The following is a 27,481-nucleotide window of genomic DNA, read 5'->3' on the forward strand; positions in this document are numbered from 1 at the left end:
AAGGCTAAATCTTAAGCAAGTTTCCTTAGTCCACATGCCTCTCTTTATCTACCAGTAAGTAGGAACCTGTTTTTTAGTCGATTGGACGATTGCTTTTCTGGGTAATAATCCCTTCAAGAAAAAGTGGTCGCTCAATCCACGACTGTTTGCGGGACACTGCTGTGCGCAATTGGCTGCCGCGTTTTGCCCACAAAATACACAGTCGATCCATTTTACAATATATTCTGTGAAGTGCATTGAGACGTCTCAACAACGTGATAAGGTACTACATCAAATGCAAGGATTATTATTATTTATTAAATGACCAGGACAATAACTATAATAATCCTTGCATTTGACATAGCGCCTTATCACGTCTTCGAGACACCTCAAAGCGCTTCACAGAAAATACTGTAAAGTGAATTGACTGTATATTTGTAGGTGAAACGCGGCAGCCAATTGCGCACAGCAAACAGTCGTGGATTGAAGTGACCAAATTATTATTTTTTTCTTGAGTGATTATTATCAGGCGTGTGGAGTAAGAAAACTTGCCCAAGGTTGCGCCCTGGCGTGAATCAAACCCAAATCTCTCGCTTGTAAGACGAGTGCTCGAACCACTGAGCTACAGGACTTCCAAGATTAATGATTGTAAGACCCAAGCACAGTAGTGCCAAAATCACTGTGTTAGCTCCACAGCTAAGTTAGCATTATATCTGTACTACCGTAATATTCAATTCATTTCTTACACTGTCACAGATCTCTGAAGTCAACAGGATTACGTGTTTGGTTTATTATGGTAGCACTCTCGCCTCTCACTCAGAAGGTTACGAATTCAACCCATCTGGACGTGAACTCATACCGTGGGCTGACACTCCAGTTCGATGATGCGTAATAATAATAATCATCCTTGCATTTGATATAGCACCTTAACATGTCAGAAGCCGGTCTCAAAGCACTTCACAGGATTTATTGTGAAATGGAGTGATCGTGTATTTGTAGGCAAACTTGGTAACGCAATTGCTCACAGCAATGTCCCATAAACAGCCATAGAGTGAGTGACTCATTTTTATATGGGGGATTGTTGGCCAAGGACACGGGGATAGAGAAATTCCCTTCTCCCGGTTACACCACCTGTCATATTGGGAGGATGTCTCAAAGCGCTTCACAGGATTCGATGTAAAAGTGTAGTGACTGATGTTTAACTGCATCCAATATCTTCTTATACAGAACTTTGCATTGTTTTCTATGGTTTGAGCTAAATCATTAAGGGATGGAATCAAAAATGTTGTAACATAATCATGAAAAATTCATACCAGGAGAATCAATTATGAATTTGCCTCGTAGTCAGAAGATACTGTCCTTTGAATCACACAAATCAAGCTCCCATCTGCTTGCTTTTTCAGGTGGACATTAACAATATTCACAAGGACACTGTTCAAATAGAGAAAGGAGTTTCTTTCTCCCAGTGTCCTGCCCAATGATCCCCCAAATAGAATTGGTCATTTTACTTCAAGGCTGTTTGTGGGACACTGCTATATACAAATTGCTTTCCGCATTTGTCTAATTATGCACAATAACTATGCTTCACAGTAAAATCCTTTGATATAATAATAATAATAATAATCCTTGCATTTGATATAGCGCTTTTCACGTCGGGAGGACGTCCCAAAGCGCTTCACAGAATATACTGTAAAGTGAATTGACTGTATATTTTGTGGGCGAACGCGGCAGCCAATTGCGCACAGCAATGTCCCACAAACAGTCGTAGATTGAAAATGACCAATTATTATTGTTTTGGGTTTTTGGAGGGATTATTATTAGGCTCTGTGTGGAGTAAGGACACTTGCCCAAGGTTTCGCCCTCTGCCTGGAATTGAACCCAGGTGTCTTGCTTGCAAAGCGAGTGCTCTAACCACTGAGCGACAGGACTCCATATGTCCACCCGACATTAAAATTTCTCCGAGTGTTGTGGCTGGCAAATTACTATTTTGTGGGACAATACTTTGCTCACAGTACTTTCCTATCAAAACGGTCACTATACCTGACTGTAATCACCTGTAATAATAATAATCCTTGCATATGTTATAGCGCTTTCCACGTCTTCTCGACGTCTCAAAGCGCTTCACAGAATAGACTGTAAAGTGAATTGACTGTATATTTGTGGCTGTAAAGCACTTTGAGACATTTTGACCCAATGAGACGCTGTATGAAATGCAAGGATTATTAATAATCAACCTGGGTTTGATTCCCGGGCAGGGTGAAACCTTAGACAAGTTTCCTTACTCCACACACCTCTCTTTTGCTAGCAGTAAATGGGAATCCAGTTGTTAGTCGATTGGTGGATCGTTTTCCAGGGGGGTAAGAATCCCTCAAAAAAAAATCTGGTCACTCACGCAATCCACGACTGTTTGTGGGACACTGCTGTGCGCAATTGGCTGCCACGTTTCACTCGCAAAATACACATTCAATTCACTTTACAACATATTCTGTGAGACGTCTCAATGATATGGCCTATACCAAATGCAGGGATTATTATTATTTGCATCAAAAAATATTGATCAACCCTACTAATTGCCCTGAACCAGTTCCAAGACAAAGACCTGACCAAACTTTAAACACTTTTATATATACAGAAAAAAAGTTGTATTTACAGTTCCCGCTCTCACACTAGTTTTATTGCTTCTACAGTTCAATAAACCTCTCTTCACCACCACCGCCACTACCAACAACAAAATTACATTTATAGAGCGCCTTTCAAGTCGGGAGGACTTCTCAAAGCGCTGAACAGTCAGGTGTCGGAGGGGTGGTGTAGGGGTGAGGGAAGGCAGAGAGGTGGGAGGGAGACCAAAGACACGGTCGAAGAGAAGGGTCTTGAGACCGGCCGTGAAGGAGGCGAGGGAGGAAGCGAGGCCAAGGGACCGTGGGATGGAGTTCCAGAGTGTGGGGGCAGAGAGACCGAAAGCCCGGCCAACACCCAAAGGCTAATAGAATTTACTGTATCAAATAACACACTGTATATAAATATTTTTTTAAAAACAAGAAACATTTTCAAATGCATATATCAAACGCAAAGGTTATTTATGATAACATCTAAGTCCATTGTATCGATACAAAGTTTGATTGACTATACAGTCAATTCACTTTACGGTATATTCTGCGAAGCGCTTCGAGACGTCTCAACAACGTGATAAGGCGCTGTATCAAAATGCAAGGATTGTTATTGTTAGAGCGAAAGCAAATTAAAAAGTTAATTTATTTAAGAAACAACAACAAAGGAGTTATAACAAGAAGGAAAGAGATTCTCCCTCCTCTCTACACAACAAAACTTGATCCAAGCAAAACAAGTGCCTCCCACACAACCCCCCACCAAAAAAAAAAGAAGATTTTTTTTAAAATGAGTTTAAATACAGCAACGAGTAGAGTCAGAAATAGCAGCAAAATACAAACCAGGAAGTCGGTGGTTCTGAAACCTGAATTAGGGGAAGAGAGCAATAGCAAAAAAAAAAGAACCATTGGAAAAAGCCACAATTTTAGGAGTTCAAATGGGAATAAGACTTGAAATGTTGAATGCAAAGGAGTTCAGATGGTGCAGAGGCTTTGGTGGAGGTTAATGGGACAGTGTACTCACCAGTAAACAGATCCAGAGGGCAACTTCTCTCCTTGATATTGTCCAAGACATGTTCCAGTCCCTCTCTCCCCCCCTTTACCTCTCTAATTCTGACTGACACACTCACTCACTCACTCACTCACTCACCCCCAACTCTCTCTCCCTTCTTTTCTAACTCGTTCTTTCTTTCTTTCTTTCTTTCTTTCTTTCTTTCTTTCTTTCTTTCTTTCTTTCTTTCTTTCTTTCTTTCTTTCTTTCTTTCTTTCTTTCTTTCTTTCTTTCTTTCTTTCTTTCTTTCTTTCTTTCTTTCTTTCTTTCTTTCTTTCTTTCTTTCTTTCTTTCTTTCTTTCTTTCTTTCACTCTCTCTCTCTATCTCTCTGCCTCCCTCCCCTGTTCCTCTCGACTGTTTTCCCCTTTCTTCCTCTTCTCACTCTTTCTCTCTTGTTTTCTCTCTTAACTTTTTTTCTCCCCCCCTCTTTGATTGAGTGGGTTCCACCTTTCTCCCTCTTTAATCTCACACTCTGTCTCTCTCTCTCCCTCTTTAATCTCACACTCTCTCTCTCCCTCTTTAATCTCACTCTCTCTCTCCCTCTTTAATCTCACACTCTCTCTCTCCCTCTTTAATCTCACTCTCTCACTCTCTCTCTCTCTTTAATCTCACACTCTCTCTTTAATCTCACACTCTCTCTTTAATCTCACACTCTCTCTCCCTCTGTTCACTTTCTCCCTCTCCCTCTGTTCACTCTCTCCCTCTCTCTCTCCCTCTGTTCACTCTCTCTCTCTCCCTCTGTTCACTCTCTCTCTCTCTCCCTCTGTTCACTCTCTCTCTCTCCCTCTGCTCTCTCTCCCTCTCCCTCTGTTCACTCTCTCTCTCTCCCTCTGTTCTCTCCTCTCCCTCTTTCTCTCCCTCTGTTCTCTCTCTCTCCCTCTGTTCACTCTCTCTCTCTCTCCCTCTGCTCTCTCTCCCTCTCCCTCTGTTCACTCTCTCTCTCTCCCTCTGTTCTCTCCCTCTCCCTCTGTTCTCTCCCTCTGTTCTCTCTCTCTCCCTCTGTTCACTCTCTCTCTCTCTCCCTCTGTTCTCTCTCTCTCCCTCTGTTCTCTCCCTCTGCTCTCTCTCTCCCTCTGTTCACTCTCTCTCTCTCTCCCTCTGTTCACTCTCTCTCCCTCTGTTCACTCTCTCTCTCTCTCCCTCTGTTCTCTCCCTCTCCCTCTGTTCTCTCCCTCTGTTCTCTCTCTCTCCCTCTGTTCACTCTCTCTCTCTCCCTCTGCTCTCTCTCTCTCTCTCTGTTTTATCTCTCTCGGAGCCCCTCTGAGGCAGACTGTGGGTGTGGAGAGAGTGGAGGTGTGGGTACACCTTATCACTGTGAACACTCCCCACCCTCCCCCTCCCTCCCTCCCTCCCCAGCCCCACCCTCCCTCCCTCCCCAGCCCCACCCTCCCCCCCTCTCCCTCCCCCCTCTCCCCCCCTCCCCAGCCCCACCCTCCTCCCTCCCTCTCTCCCTCCCTCCCCTGGGGCACAGTTCTCAGCCCCGCGGGGGGAGGGCAGCGCAGCCTCACCTGAGAGCCGCTGACGGTGCGGTCCGTCCGGTCTCTGCCCTTCCCCTCAGCCTCAGCCTCTGTGAGTCAGCGGCCAAACCCTGGACTGACTGCACAGGTACACAGAGAGAGAGAGAGAGAGGGCACACTGGGGGCAAATGGGCACAGAGAGGGGGCACAGAGAGGGTAAATGGGCACAGAGAGAGGGGGTACAGAGAGAGGGGGCACACTAAGGGCAAATGGGAACAGAGAGGGGGTACAGAGAGGGCAAATGGGCACAGAGAGGGTACAGAGAGGGCAAATGGGTACAGAGAGGGCAAATGGGCACAGAGAGGGGGCACAGAGAGGGTAAATGGGCACAGAGAGGAGGTACAGAGAGAGGGGGCACACTAAGGGCAAATGAGCACAGAGAGGGGGTACAGAGAGGGCAAATGGGCACAGAGAGGGTACAGAGAGGGCAAATGGGCACAGAGAGGGGGTACAGAGAGAGGGGGCACACTAAGGGCAAATGGGAACAGAGAGGGGGTACAGAGAGGGCAAATGGGCACAGAGAGGGGGTACAGAGAGAGGGGGCACACTAAGGGCAAATGGGAACAGAGAGGGGGTACAGAGAGGGCAAATGGGCACAGAGAGGGGGTACAGAGAGGGCAAATGGGCACGGAAAGGGGGTACAGAGGGTAAATGGGCAGAGAGAGGGGGTACAGAGGGTAAATGGGCAGAGAGAGGGTACAGAGAGAGAGGGCACACAGAGGGCAAATGGGCACACGGGGTGTACAGAGAGAAGGGGTACAGAGAGAGGGAGGGAGGGCACACAGGACAAATGGGCACACAGAGGGGGTACAGAGAGGGTAAATGGGCAGAGGGAGTGGGTACAGAGAGAGGGGGCACACTGAGGGCAAATGGGCACAGAGAGGGGGTACAGAGAGAGGGGGCACACAGAGGGCAAATGGGCAGAGAGGGGGTACAGAGGGGGGCACACAGAGGGCAAATGGGCAGAGTGAGGGGGTATGGAGAGGGTAAATGGGCACAGAGAGGGGGTACAGAGAGAGAGGGGGCACACAGAGGGCAAATGGGCAGAGAGAAGGGGCACACAGAGGGTAAATGGGCAGAGAGAGGGGGTACAGAGAGAGAGATGGGGTACACAGAGAGGGGCAATGGGCAGAGTGAGAGGTTAAGAGAGAGAGGGCACACAGAGGGGTAAGAGGGCGGTCAGAGAGAGGGCAACTGCACCCAGAGAAAGAGGGTAGAGAGTGGGGGTACTACGCCAGAGATAGAGTGGGCAAGGGGGCAGAGAAAACTTTTCCGCTGCTTATCCACCTGGGACCCCCCTACCTGTCAGGGCTTTGGCTTGCAAAGGGCAGAGAGCGAGGGGTAAGAAGCCTGAAAGAGGGGGCAGAGAGAGGGCAAGAGGGAGGGAGGGAGGGAGAGAGAGAGGGCAAGAGAGGGTAAGAGGACAGAGAGAGGGAACACGGAGAGACGAGAGGGGCAGAGGGTGAGGGGCGAGTGCAAGGAGGACTGAGGGGGGGGGGGGCAAGGGGGAGAGGGCGGGGGGCAAGGAGCAGAGAGCGGGCAAGAGGGAAGAAAGAGAGGGCTAAGAGGGTAACAGAAGAGAGGGCAAGGGGAAAAGAAGGGGCAAAGGGAAGCACCTGCATAACTGTGTAGGACAGAATAGGATTTGGTGGTAAACGAGACAGAAAGGTGAGGGTGGTGGGTGGTGATGCATCTGAATATTTTTAAATATTTTAAAAGTTTCGAGCGGCGTTGTGTGATCCGTGTCTGTGCCTCATGTGCGTGCGTGTGAGTGAGTGTGCGCGTGAGTGTGCGCGTGTGAGTGAGCGTGCTCGCGCGTGACAAAATAACCAGAGGATGAGAAAGATTGCTTTCACCGAGCTCACTTTATTGGCAAATCCTTGAACGTTTAAAGAAACGAGGTTCTTTGAAAACAGAAGGTCGGAGAATTAAAACTTTCGAGATCTGTGCAAGCGAAAGAAGCCAAACACATCCACAACCAGGTCAGTGTCAAAATAAAAATGATCAGTCGACCCATCGATCGATCGATTGATTGATTTGTGAGCAAAGAGTATACGCAATACATGTCAAAACATTTGATCACTTAATCCACGACTGTTTGTAGGACACTACTACGCACAATTGTTTCACCCACAAAATATAGTCAATTCACTTTACATTATACTCTGATATATACTCTGATTATATACTTATGCTTTGAGGCATGATAAGGTGCTATATCAAATGCAAGTATTATTATTAAAACACCCATGTGTACATAACAATGCAATAGGACAGCAATGCCCAACCAAAAGATTTACCCAAACCGCAGGATACTGATGTACGTGTTAGAACATTGCAGAGCAAGAATATGAATACAAGGTGTAGGAATATTAATCGGACAAAAATGGCCTGAGTCTGATTAGTATTAAAATTCCTATGCCTTGAAATTGCATTCGCACAATCAGCCTTTTATAATCCGAAACTGACTATCGAGGGGAGAGGCTTTGCAAAATCATGACCCAACACATTCTTGTTAATTGCTTCTCAAGCGAAAAATCCAGGTAACATTTCTCATTTCTTTCTGATGCAGGTTGACTCATGTCTTTATGCAAATCAATTGCAAAGATAATCATGATGATGCACTCCCGTCTTTCAACGGTATCGAATGAGGAAATCTTGCTGACAGTTTCACAAAGTTTGCAGTTTTTTTGTGAAGCTTTAAATTCTGCACTGCATGTAAAATAATTGTAATAGTCCTTGCACGTAACATAGCACCTTATCACATCATCAAGATATCTCACAGTGCTTCACAGAACAGATTGTAAAGTGAATTGACTGAGTATTGCGCACAGCAGCGTCCCACAAACGGTCATACATTGGGTGATGGCATTTGTTTTTAAGGATTATTACTCCCGGAAAGCGATCCATCAATTGACTAACAACCACGTTCCTACTTACTGCTAGACAAACAGAGGCACATGGAGTAAGGAAACTTGCCTTTTCCCCTGCCAAGGAATCGAACCCAGGTCATCTCGCTGGTGAGCTGAGCCCTTTACACTCGCTTTAAATATCAGTACTTTGGCTTAATTCGTGTGAACAATTTAGATTACTTTTTTATACTCCAATCAATGCCACAACTCTCATCCCTCGTCTGAATATCGAGGCGACAGGGTGACATTTACATTTCAAATGTTGGAAACTGCGATAGAATTTTTTTTAAAACACGAAACAATCCTATAGAACAACATCAGCAGTATCAAATTGCACTTTGTACGGAACCTTTCGGGTCAGGAGGACAACCAAAGTTGCTGGACGGTCAGGAGGGGTGGAGAGCAGGGAGGTTCGGGGTAGGAGGTGACTGACGCGGCCGTCGCAGGAGGCTCTTGAGATGGGCCTTGAAGGAGGCAAGGGAGGAGGCGAGGCGACAGGAACCGTGGGGTGGAGTTCCAATGGGTGGGGGCAGAGAGGTTGAACTCAAAAACAAATCACAGGAGGCCAGAGCCAGTCGAGCGGAGGCATTGTGTACCGGGTTGTGGAGTAAGCAGGTCAGAGAGGTAGGGAGGTGCCAGAGCGTGAAGGGATTTGAAGACGGGTGAGAGGGTTTTAAAATCGATAGTTTGTTGTTACCGCTGCACACCAGTTATACTAATAATAATCCTTGCATTTGATATAGCGCTTTTCATGTCTTCCACACGTCTAACAGCGCTTCATAGAATATACTGTAAAGTGAATTGACCGTATATTTGTGGTGAAATGAGACAGCCAGTTGCGCACAGCAGCGCCCCACAAACAGTCGTGGTTGAGTGACCAAGCTATTATTGTTTTTTTTTCTTGAGGGACTATTATCAGGCGTGTGGAGCAAGGAAACTTGCCCGAGGTTTTGCCCTGCCGGGAATCGAACCCAAATCTCTCGCCTGTAAGACGAGTGCTCTAACCACTGAGTTACAGGAAAAGACAGCTGAGAGATAATAATAATAATCCTTGCATTTGATATTGCGCTTTTCACGTCGGGAGGACGTCCCAAAGCGCTTCACAGAATATACTGTAAAGTGAATTGACTGTATATTTGTGGGCGAACGCGGCAGCCAATTGCGCACAGCAATGTCCCACAAACAGTCGTAGATTGAAAATGACCAATTTATTATTGTTTCTGTTTTTTGGAGGGATTATTATTAGGTGTGTGGAGTAAGGAAACTTGCCCAAGGTGTCGCCCTCTGCCTGGAATTGAACTCAGGTCTCTCGCTTGCAAAGCGAGTGCTCTAACCACTGAGCTACAGGACTCCACTCGTAGAGTTGATTTATTTTTAAACGGAATTGAAACAGTAAACGCAGATCATTACTTCAGGATGCATCATGACAGCAAAAAAAGAGGATAGTTGTTTAGAGATGCTAAGGGCAATTTCACAATTTCACGTTGCTCAGAGGGAAATGAATGACTCCTCAACCTACCCGACCTGTCCTTAAAATTCTCTGAAACCGTGCGCAACTTAGGCGTCAGGTTCGATCCTCAGTTATCATTCCTCCCCCACATCCGGTCCCTGAACAGCACCGCTTTTTTTCACCTCTGGCACATTGCCCGTCTCTGACAATACCTCACCCCAAAAGCTGCCGAAACCCTTGTCCATGCCTTAATAATAATAATAATCCTTGCATTTGATATAGCGCTTTTCACGTCGGGAGGACGTCCCAGCTGGACTACTTTGTCACCTCCCGGCTGGACTACTCTAACCCCCTCCTCGCCGTCTCCCCTCCTCCACTATTCACAAAATTCAGCTCATTCAAAACTCCGCCGCCCACACTCTCACCCGCACCAAACTCCACACCCCGATTACTCCAGTCCTGACCAAACTCCACTGGCTCCTGTCACAGAGCGGATCCACTTCAAGATCCTCTCTCTAGTGTTTAAATCCTCCATTCCTTGGTCACCCCCCCATCTCTCTAACCTCCTCTCTCCCCACAGCAGTACTCGCTGCCTCCTCGCTACTGGGTCCGGCCTCTTCCGTGTCCCCCGAATCCTCCGCTCCACCATCGGCGGCCATGGCTTTAGCCACTATGCCCTGAAACTTTGGAGCTCGGTCCCTCAATCCCTTCTCCTCGCCCCCTCCTTTCCCATCTTCAGGTCGTGCCTGACGACCTTCCTCTTCGACCGCGCCTACGATGACCTTCCCCCTCCCCCTGGCTCGGCATTACGCTCTACCCTTGTTAAGCTCTGAGACGCCGCCCGGCGTGGAGGGCGCTATATAAGTGCAAGTTGTTGTTGACTGAAATAGGTTTCGAGGAACGGTGGTTGCGGCAAGGATTCTGAGACTCATTTAGAAAGCAGCTTGATGCTGTGATGTGTAGAGGAGCGGGGGATGAGTAATTTTATGAAATGATTTATTATTTTATTATTATTTTGTTCAATAGTGTTTTGGAGGGATGAGATCGGATGGGTTCATCGAGTTTGCCTAATTTGTTCTTGAAGTGGAGTCCTGTAGCTCAGTGGTTAGAGCACTCGCTTTGCAAACGAGAGACCTGAGTTCAATTCCAGGCAGAGGGCGAAACCTTGGGCAAGTTTCCTTACTCCACACAGAGCCTAATAATAATCCTCCAAAACAATAATAAATTGGTCATTTTCAATCTACGACTGTTTGTGGGACATTGCTGTGCGCAATTGGCTGCCGCGTTCGCCCACAAATATACAGTCAATTCACTTTACAGTGTGTTCTGTGAAGCGCTTTGGGACGTCTTCCCGACTTGAAAAGCGCTATATCAAATGCAAGGATTATTATTATTATTGAAATAATCAATACTTTCTGCTTCCACCGTCACCCTAGAGAGGCGGTCCCATAGATTTACTGCTCCTTCACTTAAATAGCGTTTCCATAGATGTGGTTTGTATATTACTGGAGGGGGAGCCAAATATGTACATGATATACAGAAACTGGCATGACCCCTGAAATCTCGTCTACTTTGGGATTAATTGGAGGGGTTGGGGGAAGCTTGATGTCGCAATGAGGGTGTGTATTCTGGACGAACAAGATCAAATGACATTTGGGTGTTTTGCACGAAAAGGAAAACGACATATGGAATTTGGTATGTGTTACAACAAGACCTGTCTTCCACATTTCCTCCCAAACAGTAATAATTGTGGAGTCCTGTAGCCTATTGGTTAGAGCACTCCGAGGACCCCTGGTTCATTTCCCACACTGGGCGAAACTTTTGGCAAGTTTTCCTGACTCCACACGCCTCTATTTATCCAGCAGTAAGTAGGAACCCGGTTGCTATTTGATTGATGGATCACTTTCCCGGGATAATAATCCCTTAAAAAAGAATTACGGTCACTCAATCCATGACTGTTTGTGGGACACTGGGTTTGTGGGAGCGCAATTAGTTGCTGTGTTTTGCCTACGAAATACACGGTGAATTGTCAAGTGGATCATTTGTGGGCGAAACCCAGCAGCCAATTGTACAGCAATGTTCCACAAATAGTTATTTGACCCAGTCTGATTATTTTGCCGATTGAGGATTTTTCAGCCTTTAGATGTTACCATATCTCCAAACAGTTTACATGCGAATAACTAAGAACAGTATTAGGAAGACATGTTGATCCCTCACTATCTGTATGATAATGCTATTTACCAGTGCCTTGGGACATCCTCCCAACGTAAAAGGCACAATACAAATGTAATTTGTTGTTGTAATGCACATTGTCAGTGTGGCTGACTTGCTTGTAATTCCATGTTTATATAATAATCCTTGCATTTGATACAGCGCCTTATTATGTCGTTGAAACGTCTCAAAGAATACACTGCAAAGTGGGATGACCGTGTATTTTGTTTGCGAAACGTGGCAGCCAATTGCGCACGGCGGTGTCCTGCAAACAATCATGGATTGAGTGACCAAATTATTTATATATCTGTATAGATTTTTTTTTAAAAGGATTATTGCCCTCAGAAAGTGATCTGCCAATCGACTAACAAACTTCTGTTAGGTAAACAACAACAAATGACATTTGAGAGACGTGTGGAGGACGGAAACTTGCCTAAGGTTTCGCCCTGCCTGGGAATCAAACCCAGGTCCTCTCACTTGTGAGGCAAGTGCCCTAACCAATACACTACAGGACTCCACATATCCCAGATGCAGGTGACTGCTTGATGGATCAGTGGTCAGTTATCCACCTCATATCTATCCAGAAGAGACTCCCAATTAAAAGGTGATAGTGCGATAATTGACTTTAAAATGAAAAGGAGTAAGTATCAGCCTGAGCACAGTGTTGGAGCACATAAGGAGAGGTGTTGACCCGAGGAACATATTTTGTGGGACACAATCATTTCTGCAATGCTACAGTTGGTTTGGGGGAGAAAGCAGCAAGACATTATCTGTGGAGGGAAATGGGTAGTTTTTTATGCTGCAGAGATGTGAAGTGGGACAAAATGATGATGTTTTCACAACAACAAATTACATTTGTATCACACCTTTCATGTCGGAAGGACGTCCCAAGGCAGTGGACGGTCAAGGATTTGGACCCGAGCTGAGGGTTGGGGTCAGGAGATCTTGAGACGGGGCTTGAAGGAGGCAAGGAAAAGAGCGAAGTAAAGGATCTGTGGGATGGAGTTCCAAAGGGTGGGGCAGAAAGGCTGAAGGCCCGACCACCGATGGTGGGGCAGGCAGGGTGGGCGATGTGGAACAGGCCAGAGTCTGCCAAGCGGAGGGAGTGGACAGGTATGGGGTTAGGTCACGGAGGTGGGAGGAGCAAGGCTGTGGAGGGCTTTGAAAGCGAGGATGAGGTTTTTTAAACTACCCTCTTGGGAATGAGGTACCAGTGGAGCCGCACGAGGCTAGGGGTGATAGGGTCTCGGAGCTTGGTGCGGGAGAGGACATGAGTTGTAGAGTTCTCAATGATCTGCAGCTTAGAGTTGGGAAGATCGACAAGCAAGGAGTTGACATATTCAAGCCTGGATATGATGAATGTGTTAATGAGGGTTTAGGCAGTCTGAGGAGAGAAGCAGTAGTGAAACCGGGCAATGTTGAGGAGGTGGGGGAAGGCAGAGCGGGTCATGGCATGGATGTGGGGTTCGAAGGACAGTTGAGGATCAAACAAGACACCAGGGTTCCTTGATTGTTATTGAGATCAGGCAGTTTATGTTGCTTTAAATGGGAAGACTGTAGGGTGGGCATTCTGGAAAGCTGAGACGAAATTGGCCAAAGGGCTTTCTTCATCCATTCTTCTCTGACTGGCTCGATCGATCAATTGATCAATTGATTGAAATCTTTTTTTTGCTCAGCCGGGTATCTGACACATGCGGAAACCCATCATCATGCTTATGAGTATCCAAACTGAAACTGAGAATTCCATGCACATGGAAATTCCAGAGATAATAATAATAATCCTTACATTTGTTGTAGTGCCTTTTCATGTCTTTGAGACACCTCAAAGTGCTTCACAGAATATACTGTAAAATGGGTTGAGTATGTTATTTTGTGAGCAAAATAGATTGTTCGAATGGAATATGCACTCTGGAGTATTGCATCCTGTTTCCTCATTCTGGAAAGTATAAGGCGCAAGTTGGCAAGAGCCAAGGCTTGGGGACCCTAGAGTGTGCGTTGGGGTAACTGCTGGAGTCTAACCCAGCTAAAACCTCGGCTCAAGTGATTGATTGGATCTGCTGACCAGCAATTCTGTTTTAAGTTGTCAATACTGGAATATTGTAGAAAATTTGTTTAAGCGGACAAAATACTTAATCTGAAATCTTCACAGGACATTGGGGTAGATTTTTTTTCACCCAGTCAAAGTTGCATCATAACAATGATTGCAATACACAAAAAATTGTAGTTTGCAAATGGAGCCATTAGAGATGCAAGTGATTTTTGCATTCAATTCAAGTGCATTGGCACATCCTACTGACATGAAAGGCACTAGAATTCTGAATGTAAATTTGTATTATACTTGTAGAAACAAAGCTGTGCATCACCTGCATTTAAGTAAGAATGCAACTCACTGCAAGGGTTTAACCCAAAATGAATAATTTTATTTAATGGACCATTACTATATTGGAGCATCATTATTCATACAGGCATAAACATAACACCGTAAATTGCTTTGCAAGAAATAATGTGTCCACTCTCACTACTCTTAAACTAAAATGAAATGTCAAAACAACTGTTTAATGCAGAAAATAGAATCAATCAAACAACAAAAAAACATGTTAGCACTTCTGACCAACTAAAATTCTTTGTAGGTTATTGTACCATGGTGTTCCTGACCCTAACCTTAGCCTCTCTGCCCCCACCTTTGGAACTCCATCCCACATTCGCCTCGCCCCCTCCCTTGCCTCAAGGCACGTCTCAAGATCCTCTTCTTTGACCGTGCCTTTGGCCACCCTCCCTGGCCTTCCGCCCTCTCCTGATTCCCCCTCTGCTTGGGTCCAAATCCCTGATTGTCCAGCACCTTGGGATGTCCTCCCGACATGAAAAGCGCTATACAAATGTAATTTTGTATTGTATTATAATGGGAAAAACTAGAGGGTTAAATTATGAGGACTGGTTGCATAAACTTGGTCGAAATTCCCTTGAGTTTAGAAGGTTGAGGGTGATCTAATTGAGGTTTTTTTTTAAATAATAAAGGGATTCGATAGGATAGAAACTATTTCCCCTGGTAGAGGAATCCAGAACAAGGTGGCATCGTCTTAAAATTAGAACTAGGCAATTTGAAAGGAAATCAGGAAGCATGTTTTCACCCAAAGAGTAGTGGAAATCTGGAACTCTCTCCCCCAAAAGACTGTGGATGCTGGACCCATTCAAATTTTCAAAACTGAGGTGGATAGATATTTGTTAGGGCAGGGTATCAAGGGGTATGGGGCAAAGGGGCAAAGGGGGTAATTGGAATTGAGGTACAGATCAGCCATGATCTTATAGAATGACAGAAAAGGCACGTGGGGCTGAATGACCTACTCCTGTTCCTATGTAATCCCATTATAAAGTGTACAATGCCGAAGATCATAATAATAATAGTAATAATCCTTGCATTTGATGTAGCGCCTTATCACATTGTTGAGATGTCTCAAAGCGCTTCACAGGATATACTGTAAAGTGAATTGACTGCGTATATGTGGGCAAAACACGGCAGCCAATTGCGCACAGTAGTGTCCCACAAACAGTTGTGGATTGAGTGAATAAATTATTATAATAATTATAATTTTTTTTGAAGGGATTACAACCTCAATTATTATTATGATTTTTTTGAAGGGATTATAACCCCCTGGAAGCGATCCGCCAATCCACCAGGTTCCAATTGTTATTATTATTATTATTATCATTATTATTATTATTATGTCATCACTATTATTGAGAAGTGATGTGAAAATATGTCAAATAGACCCATTGATTCTGTTAGCCAGACAGTTCCTAAGGTAGATAAAAATCCCCATTGATATACAAAAAGTTAATAATCAAAATCAAAAGCCAAAAAAAGTTAGTTGGCCTTTTTTCTCTAACTCTACAATTGTACGAGTACATGCCGGATTACAAAAAGACATTATTAACCTTCACAATATTACATTCTAAAACCTAAATGCAAATGCACATCGGTGAAAGGCTATCATACAGTAAACTCAACCCATTTTTGGGGGGATCAGCGGGTGTCTGACACATGCGGAAACCCATCACCATGCTTAAGAGTACCCAAACCCAACTGAGAATACCATACATCCCACTTACATGTGGAAATTCCAGAGATAGATTGTTGGAATGAAGTGCACCCTCCCTCCCTGGAAGGACCCATCCTGTTTACCTAATTCCAGAAAGTATTAGGAGCAGGTTGGCAAGAGCCAAGGCTTGGGGACCCCAGAGTGTGTGTTGGGGTCGTTGGGGGTAATCCTGGAGTCTAACCAGCTAAAGCTGCTTAGCTTGCCATTGATATCACTATTTGGCAAGCTTTCCCACTTCTTGTCCAGCTAGAACCACCCTACCTGTTGAGCTTTGGCTTGCAGGGTTAACAGGAGCTGAGTGGGATGACTCTGTTCCCAGTGACTGGTCTGCCCTTCCAGGTCTTGCCAATGAGCCAGGCTGGGCTGTGCTCAACCCATGGAAATGAAACGCATTCTCAATACAAACAAAAAAGCTGTACAATCTAATACGTGGAAAGAAATAAAAATGCTAGTCTTATAATTATACTTAACTGGAAGTCCAGATATGTCTGCACACTCCTCTGGATGAGCGTCTGAGACCTGCAATCGTGTGTGGAAAGTCTATTGTTCTATTAGCTGAACAGTTTTCGTTACTTTTGTCACTGATCCACCGGGTGCCCTACCGCCGGATTGCATAAATGTCATCATCGTTGGGGAGTTCATATCATGCATCTGTCCTGAGCTGGTCATTTTGGTGTAGGTGACGTTTTTTGCAACGGATGGTGAACCGCCATTGATGGCTTGCATCCCGTCAATGCCAAAGGTACCTGAATTCACCCTGAAGCCACTCTGGACAAATGTTGGATCAACCATGGCATTCATAGCTTGCATACCTTCACCGCCAAAGGTACCTGACCTCATCGCAAAGCCCTTCTGGAGAACCATTGGATCAGACACAACATTCATGGTTTGAATCCCTCCTCCAGCAGAACTAATCGACTTAGACCGGATGACATTTTTCTGGATGTTGGGCGGCTGGGCTAATGCTACGTTGGTGCTCATTCCTTGCTTCTCCACTGAACCCAGATTGACTGATTTGGTCAGCGTGAGGTTTCTCTGAGCAAACGAGGGATCGGGTGTCATGGTCATGTCCTCTATGCCAGGGCTAATTGTTGTGGTCACAACAATGTTGTTTTGGAGAACTGATGGACTTGAGGCCATGTTCATTCCTTGCATCCCTCCTGTGTTCATCATCTGCATCCCTCCTTCACGCACCATACTCGTGTGGACAGCTTGTGGATTGGTAATCATACTCATGCCTTCCAGAGCGCCAGACAAAACGGGCCTCGGCGACAAGTTTTCTTGGATCAAAGTTTCGACGGCAAGATCTGAGGTCTCGCCCTCAAACCTACCATTACAGATGTCAGCCAAGGTCTTAAACTTTGGTCCCAAGTCGTTCAAAAAGGAGTCTCCTTCCTCGGCTTCTTTCTCAATGAAGCTGCAGCTGCCAATGGAGCCAACTGGAGAACCATCTCCTTCAAAGCTATAAACCAGCAGACAGTCACGTGCTGGCCGGGATTCCTCCTCCACACAATAGTCATTCAGTTTCTGTGAGCAAAAGAGAATTAAAATTGCAATGATAAATTACATCTGTGGAACGCCTTTCACATTGAGAGGATGTCCCAAGGCGCTGGACAGTCAGGGATTTGAACCCGAGCTGGGGGTTGGGATTCGGGATGCTGGTGGGTAGGAGGGTGGCCGAATAGGAGAGTTTTGAGACACGTTCTTGAAGGAGGTAAGGGAAGAAGCGAGGCAAATGGAATGTGAGATGGAGTTCCAAAGAATGGGGGCACAAAGGCTGAAGGCCCGACTGCCAACGGTGGGGCGGGCTGGGCGGGGGACATGGAGCAGCCTGGGCCTGCTGAGCGGATGGAGCGGATGGAGCGGACAGGTTGATATGGGGTCAGCAGGTCGCAGAGGTAAGGGGGGTGGGGCAAGGCTGCGGAGAGCTTGAAAGGCTTCAATTTTCAGAATGCACTTAGTTAAAAAAGTTTTGTAAAGTCAACCGTACTGTACCTCATCAATGTAATTCTCCATGTAAGCTCTGTGGGTGCTTTCTCTCCTTGCCTTGTTGGAAAGTGAGGCGTAGACGATGGGATTGGCCTGAACTGGTATGGACTCCATCACATTTACAGTATTGAAGCCGTTTGATAATCGATGCACACCGTATCCAGAACCCATTCTTGATCGGGAATAGTCCAAATCTGCGCCTCCAGCTTCCACAAGGTATCCTTCCGGAGGCATTCCGAATGTATTCATTCCTGAATTCCTGATGGTCGAAATGCCTTCACCTGCCAGCCCATAGGCACCTCCGGACATGCTTGGAGCTGAAGGACCGAGGGCTGCACTTCCCGATTTAATGCTAATCGGGTTTGGAATCAGTGCCGCATCCTAGAGAAAGAGACAGGTTAATGCTCATAATCAATGGAAGTGCATTTATTATTTTAAATAATACATTATTATCATACTCTAATAAATTATTAGTATTGATTACAACAACAGCAACATGCATTTATACAGCGCCCTTCATGCAGGATAGAGTCCTGGCATGCTTAACAGTGGTGGAGTCTGACACCGAGCCAGGGGGAGAGGGAATGGGGAGGTGACCGTAAGGACATTCAAAAAGAAAGTTCTTCAGGTGAGATTTGAAAGTGGGGAGAGCGGGGGCAAGGCGGAGAGATTGGGAGAGAGTTCCATAACTTCAGAGCTTAGTGACTGAAAGCACGGACGCTGATGGTGGAGCCGAGGGGGCGAGGGACAAACAGGAGGCTGGAGTCTGCCGAGCGGAGGCAGCGAGTGGTGGAAGTGGTGATGTCAGCAAGTTGGTAAGGTAGGGAGATGCGAGGGCATGAAGGGATTTGAAAACGAGAAAGAGGATCTTGAAGTCAATCTGTACAGTAATCGGGAGCCAGCGCAGCCTGGCAAGGACAGGTGCGATGGGGTCCGGAGTTTTGTGCGTGTTAGTGTCTGGGCAGTGGAGTTCTGAATTGATTGTATTTTGTGTTTGGTGGAACTGAGGAGGCCAGCGAGGAGAGCGTTTGAAAAGTCCAGCCAGGAAGTGACAAAAACATGAACGAGGGTTTCGACTGCTGTGGATGTGAGGTACGGAGAGAGGTGGGCAATGTGGCAGAGGTGGAAAAATGCGTTCCTGGTCAGGAAATGGATGTGGGGGAGAAAGGAAAGCTGGGGATCGAACCTGACACCTAGATTGCACATGGGTTCGGTGAGTCTGAGGTAGAGCCCAGGGAGGTTGAGTAGTTCGGACCCGCAAGAAAGAAGATGTTGACAGGAGCCAAAGAGTATGGCTTCCGTCTTTCCGACATTCAGCTGCAGGAAATTTGCGCTCATCCAGGCCTTGACGTCTGTCAGATAAGCTGACAGGATATAAGTGGACTGGGAGCCGCAGCTGGAGGAGAAGTAAATGTGGGTGTCATCCACATACATGTGGAAGTTGACCCCATGTCTGTGGATGACATCACCGAGAAGGAGTGTATGAATGATGAAAAGAAGGGGGCCAAGGATGGAGCCATGGAATCTTTAATGTCCACCTGAACAGGCAGATGGGACTTCGGTTTAATGTGCTGTCAAACCAAGGACAACACCCCATAACAATGCAAAACACCCCCAGCACTTCACTGGCATGTCAGCTTAGACTGTGTGATTCCAAGTCCTGGCGTAGGGGCTTGAACTCACAACCTTCTAATTCAACTGAGCCACATACTCCTGCATGAAACACCAGTTTCCGGTGGGCTTAAAGTAAGCAATAATTATTTTCAAATACGTACTGTTGTGTCAGCCTCTCCTCCACCTTCAATATTGTTGCTGTCCAGATAAGTAGGAGTCTCATCAGGTATGGGCATGAAGGCACCTTTCCCACCAATGCCCCCTCCTCCAAAGTTGCAGAATAGCATTAAGAGAGGAACGACTGTGGAAGAGAAAAGCGGTTAGAAAGTTAACGTCTTTTCAAATCCCTAAGGATAAAGTTAACCCAATCTATTGCTCTCAAAGCTAATAATCATTAATGATGATAATTATTTATTAGCTTTTGGAACCGTACACAAAAGAGTCCTGATTGAAATCAAGTAGTCTAGGCTGTCACTCCCCAACAACAAACCCAACAAGTGAGTGGAGTCTTGGAGTGTAGTGGTTAGAGCACTTGCCATGCAACCGAGAGGACCCAAGTTTGATTCCCAGACAGGGCAAAACCGGGGCAAGACAAATTTCCTTACTCCACACCCCTCTGTTTACCTAGCAGTAACAAGGAACCCAGTTGTTAGTCCATTGGCAGATCGCTTTCGGCGGGTAATAATCCCTCCCACACAAAAAAAATGACTCAGTCCACGATTGTTTGGGGGACATTGATGTGCGCAATTGGCTGAGTCAAATTCACTTTACAGTATATTCCGTGAAGCACTTTGAGACATCTCAACAATGTAATAGGGCGCTATATCAAATGCAAGGATTATTATTAATATTATTAATCACTTTACATACCCCATTTTCAATTCTGGAAGACATCTCAAAGCACATTTGGGATTTACTGTAAAATGCAGTGACTTAATTGTGTGCAAATGCAGCAGTCAGTTTGTTTGCACTTAACAATGTCTTACAAACAGCCTTGAAGTGAAATAACCAATTTGGGGGATTTTTGGTCAGGATATCAGGAAACAGAAACTCCCTTCTCTTTTAAAATAGTGCCCTAGGACGGTTTAATGTTCACCTGAACGGGACCTCGGTTTAACAAGTCACCTGAAGGATGGCACTCAGAAAATGCAGCCCCCACCCCAGCACTGAACGGAGAGTCGGTTCTAGACTGATCTCACAAAGTCCGAACATGGGATTTGAACCCATGACTTTCTGACTCAGGTGAAGGTACTACCAACTGATTGGCAACCTGTATTAATGTGCTTTCAGCCAAAGCCTACACCTCAGGCGATACTCCTGCTCTTAAAATAATAATAATATCATAATAATCCTTCCATTTGATATTGTGCCTTATCACGTCGTTGAAACGTTTCAAAGCTCTTCGCAGAATACATTGTAGAGTGGATTATCTGTGTATTTTGTGGGTAAAACACGGCAGCCAATTGCGCCCAGCAGTGTACCACAAACAGTTGTGGATTGAGTGACCGCATTTTTTTAAAAAATTGCAAGGATGGAAGGATTATTATATTATTATTATTATCCAGACTGACTGTCATGGTAATGGATTGTCAAAGCTTCAGTGAGGAGCCTTTATTCCCGAGCTCTGCTCTGGTGATAATAACATGACATGAGGTTATCACATCCATGTCATTTCCTGTTTTGCTGCCCCTCGAGGCAAAAGAGGAAGGGTCATCGATCTCATGGCATGGGAGTCGGCCACTTTAGCTTCCAAGGCCAGCAAGCAGCCAACTTCAGGGCCAATAAGTCACCACTAAAATCGAACCAGGTGGACCTTGGTCTGTTTTTTCATCGAGCATTTCTTATGTTCTTATAGGAAATAATATTATGGGATCTAGCACACAGGTAGTTCGGGACATATGTGCGTGTGACCGCCAGGAAGGTGGAAAGCTAACATGATGGACCTTGGTCTTTTTTTTTTGTCTAGCATTTCGTATGTCCTTATGTTAAATCATCGACCGCAGCCTCACACTTACGCAGCAACAATAATGATCCAAGAACCATGAGGCCGATAGCCGAAGCTCCAAGCACAGCTCCGCCACCCAGTTTGGTCAGAGAACAGTCGGGCTGCTTCTTGGTGCATTCAACCACCTTTACGTCAAGGTTGTGTACTTCCCCACTCCCTTGGTTATCTTCAACCTTCACTGGCAATTTAAAAGTACCTGGCCACAGCTCCTTGAGCGACTGTAGCTCGGCAGTATTACCTTTAACACAAGAAAAAGAGGAGAGAGAGAGAGGGAGAGATAAGGAAATAGTTAGTTGCATTGAATGTCAACACCAAAAACTTGCGTTTATAATAATAATAATCGTTAGATTTGATATAGCATCTTATCACGTCGCTGAGACGTCTCAAAGCGCTTCACATAATATACTGTAAAGTGAATTGACTGTGTATTTTGTGGGCGAAACGCGGCAGCCAATTGTGGATTGAGTTGACCACATTTTTTTTTAAAAGGGATTATTACCCGGAAAGGTTCGGCCATCAACGGCAGTGAGTAAGAGATGGGGGGGGGTGGGCGGTAATGTAGCAGGCCTGTGTCAGCTGAGCAGAGGGTCCGGGTAAAGGACTGGAGTATGAGTAGGTCAGAGGGATAGGGCGATACGAGCGCATGAAGGGATTTATATGGGGGGGTGATGATCCAGACTGTTCTCTGACCAAACTGAGTGGCAGAGCGGTGCTTGGGGCTTTGGCTATCGGCCTCATGGAGCTTGGATCACTACTGTTACTGAGTAAGTGTGAGGCTGCAGTCGATGATTTAACATAAGAACATAATGTCACAATTTGTTTGGATACAGGGAGCCAATGGAGCCTGGTGAGTATTGGGGTGATGGGTTGTGCTGAGCTTAGTGTGGGTAATTTTATACATTGGGTGTTTATTATATGAGATATTTATTACATAGAGTATTTATTACACATCGGGATTTATATATCTGGTATTTATTATTACATCATATATATCTATTACATAGTGAGTATTTATTATACATTACTAATAATTATATATCAGGTATATTTATTTGGAGCATTTTGTATACAGCTGGTATTTACTAAACATTTGGTATTTATTATATTTGGGGTATTTATATAATGGATATTTTTACATTGGATATATATTGGGTATTTATTATGTATTGGGTAATTATTATATCATGGGTAACAATGGATAATTATTATATGTTGGGTATTGTTATACATTGGGTATCTATTATTTGGGGTATATTGAATATTTTTATATATTGGGTATTTATTCTGTATCAGCTACCCCACGTGAAGAGCACAAACTTAAAGGGCAGGTTAGCGAGAAAGATCTCTGTGCAGGGGAGAGTGAAATTCTCTGCCTCTGACAGACATCATTATCATCCATTTTAACATATGCAGCTACTTGATGAAACATTCCACCATTGTGTTAAAATAATAATACTAATCCTTGCATTTGATATACCACTTTACCATGTCGTTGGGATGTCTCATGTCTCATGTCTCAAAGCGCTTCACAGAATATATTGTAGAGTGAATATATATCAGCCTATCTACCCCCACCCTTTGGAACTCCATCCCACAGTCCCTTCGGCTTGCTCCCTCCGGCCTCCTTCAAGGCACGTATCAAGATTCTTCGACCACGCCTTTGGTCACCCTACACCACACCTCCTGATCCCAACCTCCAGCTCGAGTCCAAATCCTGATTGTCCAGCGCCTTGGGATGTCCTCCCAACGTGAAAGGCGCTGTACAAATTTAATTTTTGGTTGATGAATTCACTGTATTTTTTGCAAAATGTGTCAGCCAATCGCGCACAACAGTTGGATTAAGTGACAAAATTATTTTGGAAGGGGAGGGATTATTACCCACAGAGAACGATACTCCAATTGACTAACAACCAGGTTTTTCAATGCTAGGTAAACAGAGGCGTGTGGTGTAAGGAAACTTGCCTAAAGCTTTGCCCCGCCCAGGAATCGAACCCGGGTCCTCTTGTTTGTGAGGCGACCGTGCTATCCACTATGCTACTGGACTCCACTAATCGGAGGACCTTCTATACCCAAAGGGTGGTATGAATGAGGAATTCACTGCCAAGAGCTGTGGTTGAAATGAATAGCATCAATGTACTTAAGTGTATAAACATTGGCACAGACTAGTTGGACCCAATGGACCAAGTGCATTCTGTATCACTTTAGGAAACTCATATTGTATTGTTCTACAATAACTACATTTAACAATATCTTATTTCAACTGCAAGGTGCAGTAAAACAGGAAATAAAATAATGCAGTTCAAAACCACAATGAAGCACAGATTCTTTTGAAAGCGAAGTGGATAGATTTTTTATTTTTTTTGATGAGCCGGGTTTCTGCCACATGCGGAAAGCCATCACCGTGCTTAAGAGTATCCAAACCGAGCTGAGAATTCCCTGCCTCCCACCTACACACAGAAATCCCAGAGATAGATTGTTGGAATGGAATGCGATCTCTCTCCCTGGAGGGACACATCCTGTTTACCGAATTCCGGAAAGTATTAGGCGCAGGTTGGAGAGAGCCGAGGCTTGGGGCCCCCAGAGTGTGCGTTGGGGTAACTGCTGGTGTTTAACCAGCTAAAACCACATAGCTTGCCATTGATATCGCTGACTGGCAAGCTTTCCAGCTGCTGGTCCAGCTAGGACCACCCTACATGTTAGAGCTTTGGTTTGCAGGGTTAGCAGGAGCTGAGTGGGTGGATTCCCCGCCCCCAGTGACTGTGCTGTCATCAGCATTGTCCTAGAATTGAAGTCACTCAGTACCATTACATTTAGAATCAGAAATGCCAAGTTACGCTGATTTACTGCTATAATGTCCAAGTAAATTCGATTCTCCCGTCTTACCTTCTGTTTTTCCGATCTTCCAATTGCCGTCGAGCACTGTAAACTTAAATGGAGCACCGAATGGTGACTGGTCGGGATCGAAAGCGGTGACGCTCAAAGATTTTGTGTTGTCGCATATGCATGGCTGCAAGTTCTTAATGATCGGAATATTGTCATTGGTGTCTTCTACTCGAAGAACAATAGTTCCAGTAGCTGTTGTGCTCGGCACATCTGTAGAGGGGAGAATGGGTGGTGGTGGGGGAAAGAGTGAGGAAATAAATGTCTCAAATTCACAATTTGTCGTCTTCGTTTTGCATCCAATAACAATCAAATGGGAACATTGAAATCAAAAAGGACATTTTACTTTGCTAATAATAATTCTTGCATTTAATATCGGGCCTTATCACGTTGTTGAGACAAGGTGCTTCACAGACTATCGTAGAATCATGGAATTATACAGCACACAAGGAGGCCATTCGGCTTATTGTGTATGTGCCGGCTCTTTGAAAAGAGCTATCCAATTCAATCCCACTCTTCCCACAGCCCTGAAAACTTGTCCTCCCCAATATATTGTGAAGTAGATTGACTGTGTATTTTGTGGGGGGGGGGGGGGGCAAAATAGTGGTAAGGTAAACTGGGCATGTTCACACTGGAGAAGAGAAGGTTGAGGTGCGATATGATTGTGGTCTTTAAGATTCTGAAGGGGTTAGATAATGTAGACTATGATAAGCTGTTTATCTTCTACTGATCAGTAGAACCAGAGGACATGGCTTGCGATTGAAGTGGGGGGGGGGGATTCAAAACAAATCTGCAGAAAAACTACTTCAGTGAGCGAGTATGGATCAGGCTCCCTCGGGAGACGGTGGAAGCAGAAAGTGTTGATTCTTTGAAGAACAAATTACATAGATTTATTTAAGGAAATACTATCTTGGGATACAGAATATAGTTTGGGAAACACAAACTGGATGAACCTTGGTCTTCTTTCATCTAGCAATTCTTATGTTCTTGTTATCAATGTTATCCGTGGTGGCTCTGTTCAGTCCAACATTACTTCCTAAACCACTTACCGTCATTATTTATAGCCAATATTGTGGCTGTGTATGTTCCATTGACCACATACTCTGACTCCCTGTCAGGCACAGTAATGAAGCTAATGTTTCCAGTGGCAGGGTCAATGTGTAACCAATTCGCCGGGTCAGAACCCTTTGCATATCTGTTTGAAACAAATTAGAAATGTGCATGATTGATGTGGGATTCATAAAAATACAGACATGAACATCAAAAGCACACACACACGCTCGCACACATACAAACATATAAACACACACGCACGCACACTTAGGGTTATACTCATAAACACACACTCACTCTCTCACACACATACACATACATACAAACACAAACACACTCACACACAAACACATAAACACACACACAATACCCATAAACACACATACACACACACATAAACAAACAAACACACGCATAAACACACAAACAAGCACACACATATACTCACGTAACACGCACACACAAACACACGCACAAACACACACACACATAAACAACACAACACAATACAAAATTACACTTGAAAAGTGCCTTTCACATCGGGAGGATGTCCCAAAGTGCTGAACAGTCAGGGATTAGGGATTCGGACCCAAATGGGGTGGGGGGTTTGGGATCAGGGAGGGGGAAGGGCGGAGAGGGTAGGAGAGGGAAGGTGGCCATAGGCACGGTTGAAGAAGAGGGTCTTGAGATGGACCTTGAGGGAAGCAAGGGAAGGAACGAGGTGAAGGGACTACAACAATAACAACAAAATTACATTTGTATAGCGGCTTTCACTTCAGGACGACATCCCAGGGTGCTGGACACTCAGTGTTTTGGACCTGAGCTGGGGGCTGGGATAGGGGAGGGTGGAGGGCAGGGATGGAAGGAGGCTGACTGAAGGCACGGTCAAAGATGAGGGTTCTTGAGATGGGTCTTGAAGATGGCAAGGGAGGAGGCGATGTGGAGGAACTGCGGGATGGAGTTCTAGGAGGCGGAGATAAAGTGGCAGAAGGCCTGCCCGCTAATGGTGGGGTGGGCACGGCAGGGGACATGAAGCAGGCCAGAGCCCGCTGAGCAGAAGGAGAGAGCAGGTTAGGAGGTCACAGAGGTAGGGGGGAGCAAGGCCATGGAGGGCTTTGAAGATGAGGACCAGGATCTTGAACTGTATCCTCTGTGTGATGGGAAGCCAGTGGAGTCGGACGAGGATGAGGGTGATAGAGTCGAGGAGCCGGGTGCAGGAGATAACATGGGCTGCAGAATTCTGGATGATCTGCAGCCTATGGAGGGAGGAGTTGAGGAGGTCAAGTTTGTGTCGTCAAGCCTGGCTGTTATGAATGCATGTATAAGGGTCTCAGTGGCCTGTGGTGTGAGACAGTGGCGTAGGATAGTGAGGAGGATAGTAATAGACTGCTAATGAACATAGACTGGTAAAATGGGCAGACACGTGGAATGAAGTTCAATGTGGAGAAATGCAAAGTGATGCATTTTGTGAGGAAGAATGAGGAGAGGCAATATAAGCTGATGGTACAATCTTAAAGGGGGTGAAGGAACAGAGAGATCTGGGGTTCATATAAGTATATCATTGAAGGTGGCAGGACAGGGAGATAAAGCTGTTATAAAAGCATACGGGATACTAGGCTTTATAAATAGGGCCATAGAATGCAAAAAATAAGGAAGTTATGATGATCTTTTATAAAACACTGGTTAGGGCCTCAACCAGAGACTGTTCAGTTCTGGGCCCCACAATTTTGGAAGGATATCAAGGCATTGGAGAGGGTGCAAAGGAGATTTACCAGTATGGTACCAGGAATGCGGGACTTCAGTTATCAGGAGAGGCGAGAGAACCTAGGATTATTCTCCATGGAGCAGGCATTGGAGAGGACAGCAATTTAAAATAGTTGTTAAAACAAAGAGAGGGGAGTTGAGGAGAATTTTTTTCACACAGCGAGTTCTTCGGATCTGGAATGCATTGCCTGAAAGGGTGGTGGAAGCTGATTCGATAACAACTTTTCAGAGAGAAGTGGATAACTATTTGTGGAGGACAAGTTTGCAGCACTGTGGAGTTGAGAGCGGGGGAGTGGAATTGATTTGGATAGTTCTTTTCAAAGAGCTGGATCAGACATGATGGGCCGAATAGCCT

At 45.3% G+C, this 27,481-nt stretch overlaps 2 protein-coding genes across 2 annotated transcripts in view; both read right to left on the bottom strand.

Annotated features, from left to right (window-relative positions):
* Positions 1–3,714, bottom strand: part of LOC103179733 (cadherin-2) — a 33,934-nt gene extending 30,220 nt beyond the window's left edge. The window contains exon 1 of the mRNA XM_007895129.2: positions 3,607–3,714. Within this exon, the coding sequence (XP_007893320.2) occupies positions 3,607–3,657 (51 nt within the window). The 5' untranslated portion in view covers positions 3,658–3,714. The remainder of the gene's footprint in view (positions 1–3,606) is intronic.
* Positions 3,715–16,156: 12,442 nt separating this feature from the next.
* The window catches only part of LOC103179732 (cadherin-2B), a 36,147-nt gene continuing 24,822 nt past the window's right edge, over positions 16,157–27,481 (bottom strand). The window contains exons 11-16 of the mRNA XM_042331704.1: positions 25,359–25,504; positions 24,313–24,522; positions 21,440–21,667; positions 19,586–19,725; positions 17,817–18,191; positions 16,157–17,348 (exon numbers count right to left, since the gene is read on the bottom strand). Of these exons, the coding sequence (XP_042187638.1) occupies positions 16,362–17,348; positions 17,817–18,191; positions 19,586–19,725; positions 21,440–21,667; positions 24,313–24,522; positions 25,359–25,504 (2,086 nt within the window). The 3' untranslated portion in view covers positions 16,157–16,361. The remainder of the gene's footprint in view (positions 17,349–17,816; positions 18,192–19,585; positions 19,726–21,439; positions 21,668–24,312; positions 24,523–25,358; positions 25,505–27,481) is intronic.

The sequence above is a fragment of the Callorhinchus milii genome, unplaced genomic scaffold, assembly GCF_018977255.1.
Source record: "Callorhinchus milii isolate IMCB2004 unplaced genomic scaffold, IMCB_Cmil_1.0 Scaffold2, whole genome shotgun sequence".
Taxonomy (NCBI): domain Eukaryota; kingdom Metazoa; phylum Chordata; class Chondrichthyes; order Chimaeriformes; family Callorhinchidae; genus Callorhinchus; species Callorhinchus milii.